Below are 9,632 nucleotides of genomic sequence, written 5' to 3' on the forward strand. Positions count from 1 at the left end.
TTACCAGCATGCCGGGAACAGTGCCAGTGATCCTTCCAACACCGGCCCCGCCAGCCTACATACGCCAGGAAGGCTGGATATCGCGGCCCGGAATACCGCTGGCAGTTCCGATCCAACTGCCGGATGGTACGTGCATATCCGTACCTATGTCGGCCATCCGGCATAACCGAAAATGGCGAGCCCGGACCACCACAGGGAGATGGATCCTACGCTTCGCCACAGACGGCCGCCTCACCATGTGCCGGAGGGTCCAGGAGGCACCTACGGGGTAAACGAGGGGGTGATGTGGCCCTAGGCCACTAAAAGCTAAGTACATTCAGACCCCGCGCCGCGACTAACACCGATCGCCCGGAATTAGCGCGCGGACACCGGCCATTTTAATTATTAATTACGCGGGCCGACCAGCCGCCCGCGGCGTGTAGCGCGGATCACCGGACCGCGTGACATGGGCCGCCCAACCGCCCACACCGCGCACCGCCACCGACCGCTCGGGAGTGGGAGGTCCCCACTCTCGGCCCACGGGTATATAAGCTGCCTCGTACGCAGACGAGGCACCTTTTCCTCGCTGGAGAGCACTCCAGCATCCGACCCTCCAGGTCTTGAGCGCTCCCAAGACTTCCTCAACCGGGCTTACCCGGCTTCGATACCGCTACTTCCAGGACTCGGGCGCTCCCGAGCCTGTCCTCGACCGGGCTCACCCGGCTTCGATACCGCTACCTCCAGGACTCGGGCGCTCCCGAGCCTGTCCTCGACCGGGCTCACCCGGCCTTCGAAACCGCTGCCTCCAGGACTCGGGCGCTCCCGAGCCTGTCCTCGACCGGGCTCACCCGGCCTTCGACACCGCTACCTCCAGGACTCGGGCGCTCCCGAGCCTGTCCTCGACCGGGCTCACCCGGCTTCGATACCGCTACCTCCAGGACTCGGGCGCTCCCGAGCCTGTCCTCGACCGGGCTCACCCGGCCTTCGACACCGCTACCTCCAAGACTCGGGCGCTCCCGAGCCTGTCCTCGACCGGGCTCACCCGGCCTTCGATACCGCTACCTCCAGGACTCGGGCGCTCCCGAGCCTGTCCTCGACCGGGCTTACCCGGCCTTCGATACCGCTACCTCCAGGACTCGGGCGCTCCCGAGCCTGTCCTCGACCGGGCTCACCCGGCCTTCGAAACCGCTGCCTCCAGGACTCGGGCGCTCCCGAGCCTGTCCTCGACCGGGCTCACCCGCCCTTAGATACCGTTGCCTCCAGGACTCGGGCGCTCCCGAGCCTGTCCTCGACCGGGCTCACCCGGCCTTCGATACCGCTATCCTTCCCCAGGACTCGGCACTCTTGGGCCTTTCTTCCGTCCGGACGCTCGCGGATCTCCCTCGCCACAGTCCGAACGGTCTTCCCTGGACTTCGCGCCGCGAACTTACGCGCCGCGGAAATTTGTACGACCGCCACGGCCCGAACGGCCTACCATGTAACCGGCGCCGCCGACTCCCGACCGCGAAACCTGTCCGATCGTCGTGGCCTAAGTGGCCCATCTTGTGTATTCTTACCGCCGACTCGCGACCGCGAAACCTGTCCGACCGTCACGGCCTGAACGGCCTATCTTGTACATCGTACCGTCGACTCGCGACCACGTATTCCCGGCCGAACGACACGACTCAGGGAGTTTATTACACCACGTCGCCGACCTGCGAGCACGCCGCTCCGCTCAAAACGATACAGCTCAGAGAGCTCGCACCACCCGTTGCGCCGCCGCCTCCCGACCGCGTGACTCCCCCGGACGCGAGGCCCACCCTGGATCAGCGCAAAGACGACTCGCGGCCGTATACCGCCACCCTCAGAGCGTAACACCGGTCGATCCGAGAATTCAAGGCTGGTCGTGTACCGTTCCACCGAGCGGCTAGAATATTTCTATTGTTCCTGCGTTACTTTAGCTGTAGATTTCTTTTGTATTATAGGTTTATTTTTGTGTTGCCATTTATCTTTGAGTTGATAATAAAGTATCATTTATATTTTTCCACGTTTAATCACGTCTCACTTCTTACTCGTACCTTGGCTCCCGGCGAGCTTTCCGCCGATAAAATTACCGCGTTACAGGTTAGATTAATTTAGACTTGAGACGACACTAGCGTTCTCTTGCTGTGGCGAGAGCTAACCATTGATTAGGAAACACTAGAAATACAACTCTCTCGTGAGTATAGTTATAAATTACTGAAATTTTAAATACTTATTGTTGGAAATTTAAAAACCCGGACGCTATCAAAAATCCCGCCCGGACGCTTCCCGGACGCCTTCTAAACTAGGACAAATCCGGGGAAAACCGGACGGATGGCAACCCTAGCTGTGAGTAGTATGTTTTGAAAAGAAATAAGCGTGACGCGAGGTTTAAAGCCGAGTGAAAATAGACACGTTGGACAAGAACGTTGTATTTACAAAAAGATAAAATCTCACAAAAGAAAACAGTGTGCAGGAAATCACACATTAATATCTTTACAAAACCAAAAATTCAAAGAAATATGAGATTTAATTCTGTAACTCGGGGATGAAACCCACAATTTCAAACAAACATTAATATATAAATATACATATAAACGAATTTTCATTGCACCTAGGCTACAAAAAAATTTAAGATTTCCCCACAGGAAATACAGAAAATTATTGCTCGAAGGCTACTAAAAAAATAAAGAGAACCAAAAGAAAGTAAACTGACAAAGGATAATTTCCCGACTCTATTCCTTACTAACGAATTCTGTGAATAATAACGATTCAACACGCAGAATATTAAATTGTTTACAGAAACGTTGCACGAAATATGCCTCGGTCTTTGATCAATACTTTAAAAAAATTATAAGAACCCGAAAAATATTAACTCTCTATATACATAAGAGAAAATTCCGTTCCGCGCGCAATAACCTACTCGGCACGAGCCGACGCTATATACAAAAACTGCAGAGTACTTACACACCTTATTTACGATATCTTCAGACACGCGGATCGCATGCACGCAAATATTCACGGCAACGGGCCGGCGCAGAGTTCTCACACGTGATGTTCACGCACACAAATGTTCACGGCAACGGGCTGGCGCAAGTTCTGACACGTGCTGCCCACGTGACGTAGTTGAATCCAACGGCGGCGAAGTCCCCCCACGTTGAAGAGGGATACTTGTAGAATGGCTTTGCCGTCGATCGGTGATCCTGGATCTTGAACCTCGTACACAGGCAAAAAGTACGTCGTAGACTTCCTACCTCGATGGTCGATACTCGCTCTCGCTGCTTTCTGGGCCCGATGCTCACTCCCGTATTCGAACTATGAAACGAGAACTTTATTAATCTGAGATCCTCCAATGGATAAAGACCCAGAGATTTCCGCCGCGGGGCACATGACAATGTTTTCCCCATAATTTCGACGACCTACAGGTACGATACGAATATCGCTCTTCTCTTCCGAACAACCCGTAGTGGCCTCATCTGTCTGCCGTAATATACTTAAACATCTATTCCGGTCCGGCACGCTGGACGGCACAATCCCAAGAGAGCACATGCTGCCCCCCATACCGCGCGGAGACGCTCTATCTATCGGTAGTCCCCAATCCTTGCGTTTTCGATCATCGATAAGAAAAATGAAGGCGCGCGGGGCAAGACAGGCAGTTACGATCGGCCCGCCTAGATAAACTGGTTTAAACCAGGAATCAAAGAAAGGCGACGACGCGTAACAATACAAAGAAAATTATTGATGATCAAGAAAGCAAGGATTGGGGACTACCGACGGATAGAGCGTCTCCGCGCGGTGTGAGGAGCAGTAAGATCCACCTAAAAAACCTAATTTTCAATCATTTTTATCTCGCTTAATATTACTCGAAATAAAAATTGGTAAAGGACTTTTTGTCTTAAAATAACGAGATCTACCTAGTTCCAAAGTTTGTCTACATGACTTTGGGACACCCTGTATAAATTATTAATTTTATTTTAAATTGATGATAAATCATCTTAAATCTTAATACATTAAATACAAAAATAAAATGTAACAAAATATTTTATGTTAAACATTTTAAAATTATTTTAATTTTAATTTTAGTTTAAGTAAATAGAAAACATATTTTCTTTCAAAATATGTCATTACTAAATGACTTTTACTTCATTACATTTAAACGCTATGTCGGCGCGCGGTGCACGTGAATATATTATTGTTCGCGGTGTATACGGAAAGAACAGACTGCACATAGTGTATGCGGAAAGAACAGACGAAACGCCAGCGTTCGAGCAGCGTATATGTCTGTCCTTAACGCTCGCATCTAAACAAACGCGTGCGAGCGAGAGCGATATTGTATACCGCTTTGATCTAGTGCCTAACTTATAGCGTTCTCTCTCCATCACGCGTTTCTCTAAAGGATGGAACATCAAATCGTGTGTTCGCACTAAGATGAAGGTTCGAACGAAAAAACTTGAATACAGGTTGCACTTTATAAATTTTATTTTTGCAAGGATTAACACTTAGTCACTGCTGGGCACGAAAAAGGAGAAATTATTATAATGTTTCTAATTTAACAAAGAATGGCTCTGCTGGCCGCGATAGTATTAGCGAGAGATGCGTTCTTAATGCGTATAAGAAGGCGACTGACATGAGAGGCATTGCTTCAAAGGAAGTAGAGCAGTTTTCTATTATAACAAAGAGCATCTTAGGTTTCGTTCGGGACTGCCCCGTCTTGAGCGAGATAAGGCACGAAAAATTTAGAATAGTTTCTTTCGAGTAGATTCTTATGATGACAGAAAAATAATATTATTTGAAACAAAGCCTCTCATATAACCAGACTGGCGTCGCTCTGACGGCATTCGATAGTCTGGCATTTAAAAAGTTAGAATAGCATAATCTAACGATTTTAAACATTTCCGCCCGCCTCGTCAGGAGCTGACGAATTTTTTGCAAAAGAAGTATCTTGTACAGGCAGAGGAACAATTTTAACGGCGGGTCGCGTAAATGTGGATGATGCAGTGCGTACTGTTATCACCCTAACTTGTCCATCAGAACCCGGATGAGTTCCTATAATTCGTGCAAGAGGCCATTTACCTGGCGACGTTGTTTCACCTTTTATTAAGCAGAGCATGCCTACTTGCAGATTTGGCTGAGTTGTTCGCCATTTAGAGCGTATATTAAGCGTAGGCAAGTATTCGGCTGACCAACGCCGCCAGAAATGGTCACGCATTTTTTGCACGAGTTCCCAGCGGGAAAGTCTATTGTCGGATATATTAGCCAAGCATGGCTCGGGTACGGCATTTAATGCATTTCCTATAAGGAAGTGCCCTGGTGTAAGTGCTTCTAGATCCTCGGGATCATCGGAGAGTGGTAACAAGGGTCTAGAATTTAAGCACGCTTCAATTTGTGTTAGTAAAGTATACATTTCCTCAAATGTTAGAGTAGCCTCTCCGATGACCCGTCGGATATGATGTTTTGTAGCCTTAACAGCAGCCTCCCATATTCCGCCAAAATGAGGTGCAGATGGAGGATTAAATTTCCATTTAATTGCTTGATTGGCAATGGTTTGAGTAAATTCCTTACTTTTTATACTTTCCGCAAAGAATTTTCGTAACTCCTTGTCTGCTCCGACAAAATTAGTTCCTTGATCGCTTGAAATAGTGGAACAAATTTTTCTCCTAGAAATAAACCGTCGGAGGGCTGCTAGAAAGGCTGCTGTTGTATAGTCTGAGACCAATTCAATATGTATAGCGCGCGTGGAAAAACATATAAAAATGGCCAAAAATGCTTTATGGGCTCGTTGCCCTCGACCCTTGCTTGTTTTGACCATTAAAGGTCCAGCGTAATCTACTCCGGTATTTAAAAATGGACGATTTACCGTAACCCGAGCTTGCGGCAAGTCGCTCATTTGAGGATGCGGAGATGTGCCTCTCCAACGAACACATAGTACGCAATTTTTAATGTGCTCCTTTACTGACGCTCTGCCTCCCATAAGCCAGTAGCGTTGCCTTATGGTTGACAATGTTAGTTGCGGTCCCCCATGCAGGGTCTTTTTATGATAATGATCTATGATTAAAAAGGTTAGATTTGAGCGCTTAGGTAATATTATCGGGTGCTGCTGATCCCGTAACAATGACGCATTTCGTAACCGACCGCCGATTCTTAAAATTCCGATTTCGCTTATAATAGGAGACAGAGGAGATAAGGCATTGTTTCGAGGAAGCGATTTTCCATCAGTTAATAGTTTAATTTCTTCCGAGAACTAAAGTCGTTGTGTTGTTATGATCCAGAAATTAAGTGATTTATTTATTTCAGACCAAGATAATGGTCCCTTTGAGCTTCCCTTTAGCCAGCGTCGGCATAATGCAGTGACTCTCAATAACTTAAGTAATGTCGAAAATTTTAATAATAACTCATTCTCTTTTGATAACGTGGTTATAGTAAGTACGTGAGACCTTTGCTCGTTTTCAATAGCACTTAGTTCTTCAGAATTAATTTCAAAATTATTTTGTTTTGGTTGTTCATTATTGTTTTGCTTGAGCCATTCCGGGCCTGACCACCAGAGTGGATGATTTAGCAGTTCGCTTGGCAAGAGACCGCGAGAAGCGCAGTCGGCAGGATTTTCATGGCCTGGAATATGGTTCCAGTAGGCAGATGGTAATGATTGCTGGATTTCCGATACGCGGTTTGCTACGTAGGTGGTCCATTTTGAAGGGTGACCCTTGAGCCAGGCAAGAGTTACGGTAGAATCAGACCAAAGGTTAATACTATTAAACTTTAACTTTATAGTAGCTTGAACGTGTATAACTAATCGAGTTAAAAGAGTGGCGGCGCACAATTCTAATCGAGGTAAAGATACTTTTTTTAGTGGTGCTACGCGAGTTTTGGCTTGTAATAATGATATTTTGGATTCATTATTCTGGCTAATTTTAACAAAAATTACCGCGGCGTAAGCTCGCTCGGAGGCATCTGCGAAACCATGCAATTCTATTAAAGATGTTGTTTTCGTGGTCTTAAGCCACCGTGGCATTTTAATTTTCGACAGTTTTATTAATTCCTTGCGAATTTGATACCATAAATTGAAATCGTCTTTATCTAATGGATGATCCCAATTATTTCCCTTAAGCCAGAGCGTTTGGATTAAAATTTTTGCTTTAACAATGACCGGCGCAAGCCAGCTGAGAGGATCGAAAAGCCGGGCTGTTTCGGACAGTACTATTCTTTTTGTAGGTATTTGATTCTCTATTGGTGTTACATGAAAATAAAAGAAATCCTCTGTAGGATTCCAGCGAAGGCCTAAAATAGTGTGAGTAATATCACTGTAAAAATCTACTGGACCCTTGCTTGGCTCAGATGTCGGTATTATTTTGTTCAGTTCACTGTTATTGAACGACCATTTGGCTAAAGGAAAACCGCCCGCCGTGCAAATATTAATTAACTGCGTAATTAAAATTTTTGCGGATGATACTGAATCTGCGCCAGTCAAAATATCGTCCATGTAAGTTTCATGACGGAGAACCGATGCGCTTAAAGGAAAATTGTTCGCTTCGTCGAGGGCTAATTGTTTAATTACTCGGTTAGCTAAATATGGCGCAGAACATAATCCATAAGTAATAGTATTTAGTTTATAATCAAAATATTCATAAATAGAACTCGGACGCCAAATTATCCGCTGGTAGTCTCGATCCTCTGGGTGAATTTCAATCTGCCGGTACATTTTTTCAATATCTGTGGTTATAGCTATCTGATACCGTCGCCAATTAGAAATTATATCAGAAAGTGCAGGAAGTAGGTTAGGTCCGTTAAGCAATACATCATTGAGGGACTCTGAATTTTTAAAGCGTGCAGAGGCATTGAAGACTACTCGTAATTTTGAATTAGGGTCATTGCCCTTAAATACCCCATGATGAGGCAGGTAATAATGCTTGTCAGATGTTGGAGGCGTTGTTTTGGACATGTGTCCTAACATTTCGTATTCGTGTAAGAATTGGTTGTATTGAAAGCGTAAATGTGGTTGTGAGCTAAGGCGTTTTTCTAGCTTTGAAAAAATATTAATTGATGACGGTCGAGAGTTTGCAAACTCCGGACCTTGCTTAGCGAACGGTAGTCTAACCATATAGCGACCTGACGGCAATCGTTGAGTAGTTTCAGTAAAAAATTCCTCGCACTTTCGATCTGCGTCGGTAAGAGGGATTGATTTTAGTGGTAATTCTTCCTGTTGCCAGAAACGCGATACCAGTTCTACTATGTTTTCTTGAGTTTGGCAGTGATTTATGGAGACAAAAGAGGCAGACTGAATTTCACCCGTAGATCCGGATAAAATCCATCCTAATGCTGTTTTTAAAGCTACGGGCATTTTAGCTGTGCCCTTTCGCAAGCCATTTTCTATTATAATGGCGTGAACTTCCGCTCCTAAAATTAAATCGATCGGATCGTTAGAGGAAAAATCAGGATCAGCAAGCACTAGGCCTTGCAAATGTGGCCATGACTCATTATTGTTAATAATACGCTGTGTATTAACAGTAACACGGGGTAAAATTAAAGCCGAAATCGTTACACAAAATTCCTGATTCACACAAGATTTTAAATTGAAATTTACACGACCGCGCGCGTAACAAGTTTTATCACCACCAATGCCGAAAATTGTGGTGGTGTCGGATTTTCGGGGTAAATGTAATTTTTCCACGAGAGCTTCCGATATAATTGATACTTCCGAACCCGGATCTATGAGCGCTCGCACTATTATTTTTTTGTTATACTTATCGGTAATTATAACCCTTGCTGTGACCAATAAAACTGAGACTCGTCCAGTTACATAATTACGCAAATGGAGAGACGTGACTGAGGCGTTTTGCGTGGCAGGACGCTCTTCCGGCTTTTGCGACAAGTTGGTTGACGGACCTGTTGAAGTTGATCCTGCTGGTTGAGTTGTTCTGTGCATGATTGCTGGGCTTCGAAGGAACGTGTAACGGTGGGGTTTTGCCGTGCCGCGGGGTTGCCGGATTGAGGCTCGCCGGAGCCTGAGTTCGTCGAGACGACGATAGACCAGCGGTCGGTCGGGGTCTGGGCCGAGGTTGCTCGGGCTAGCCCGAGGGGCAGCGGTCGGGAGCGCCCGACCGCGGCAGTGCCGGCGACTGGTTGTCGCGCGGCGGATCCGTTGCCGGACGGGAGCGCCCGTCCGGGGGATCGCGTGAAGGCGCGAAGCGCCCTGGAGGTGGCGGCCGTCGGGAGCGCCCGACGGCGGCGGTGCCGATGACGATTTGTCGTGCGGCAGGCTCTAGGCTTGGACGGGAGCGCCCGTCCAAGAGAACCAAAAGGTTACCCGGGGTAATCCGGAGAGCGGCAGTCGGGAGCGCCCGACCGCGGCGGTGTCGTCGGCGGCGTGCCGTACGACGGATCCTACGGCCTGGACGGGAGCGCCCGTCCAGGGGATCTCGGTGTGGCACTGGGTGCCCTGGAAGCGGCGGCAGTCGGGAGCGCCCGACCGCGGCGGTGTCGTCGGCGGCGTGCCGTACGGTAGATCCTACCACCTGGACGGGAGCGCCCGTCCAGGGGATCTCGGTGGTCCGGCTTAGCCGGGGGCGCCGGCGGTATCCGGTCGCCTCGGTGGTGGAGCCTCGGGAGCGCCCGAGGTCTCCAGGAACCTGAAGTTTAACTCTGCCTTGGGAGCGCCC

General features: G+C 47.8%; 2 protein-coding genes across 2 annotated transcripts; both read right to left on the minus strand.

Moving 5' to 3' along the window:
* Positions 1-4,864: 4,864 nt before the first annotated feature.
* On the minus strand, positions 4,865-5,950 carry LOC139104045 (uncharacterized). The gene has a single exon (XM_070659273.1). The coding sequence runs from the start codon at positions 5,948-5,950 to the stop codon at positions 4,865-4,867; it is 1,086 nt and encodes a 361-aa protein (XP_070515374.1).
* A 270-nt stretch (positions 5,951-6,220) lies between these two features.
* LOC139104046 (uncharacterized) lies at positions 6,221-8,899 on the minus strand. The gene has a single exon (XM_070659274.1). It carries the CDS (start codon positions 8,897-8,899, stop codon positions 6,221-6,223), a length of 2,679 nt encoding a protein of 892 aa, XP_070515375.1.
* Positions 8,900-9,632: the final 733 nt, after the last annotated feature.

Source organism: Cardiocondyla obscurior, linkage group LG07 (assembly GCF_019399895.1).
Source record: "Cardiocondyla obscurior isolate alpha-2009 linkage group LG07, Cobs3.1, whole genome shotgun sequence".
NCBI classification, from domain to species: Eukaryota; Metazoa; Arthropoda; class Insecta; order Hymenoptera; family Formicidae; genus Cardiocondyla; species Cardiocondyla obscurior.

Bases quoted from the DNA above. Each gene is read 5' to 3' on its own strand.
- LOC139104045 (XM_070659273.1), bottom strand. From the start codon at position 5,950: ATGGGAGGCAGAGCGTCAGTAAAGGAGCACATTAAAAATTGCGTACTA.
- LOC139104046 (XM_070659274.1), bottom strand. From the start codon at position 8,899: ATGCACAGAACAACTCAACCAGCAGGATCAACTTCAACAGGTCCGTCA.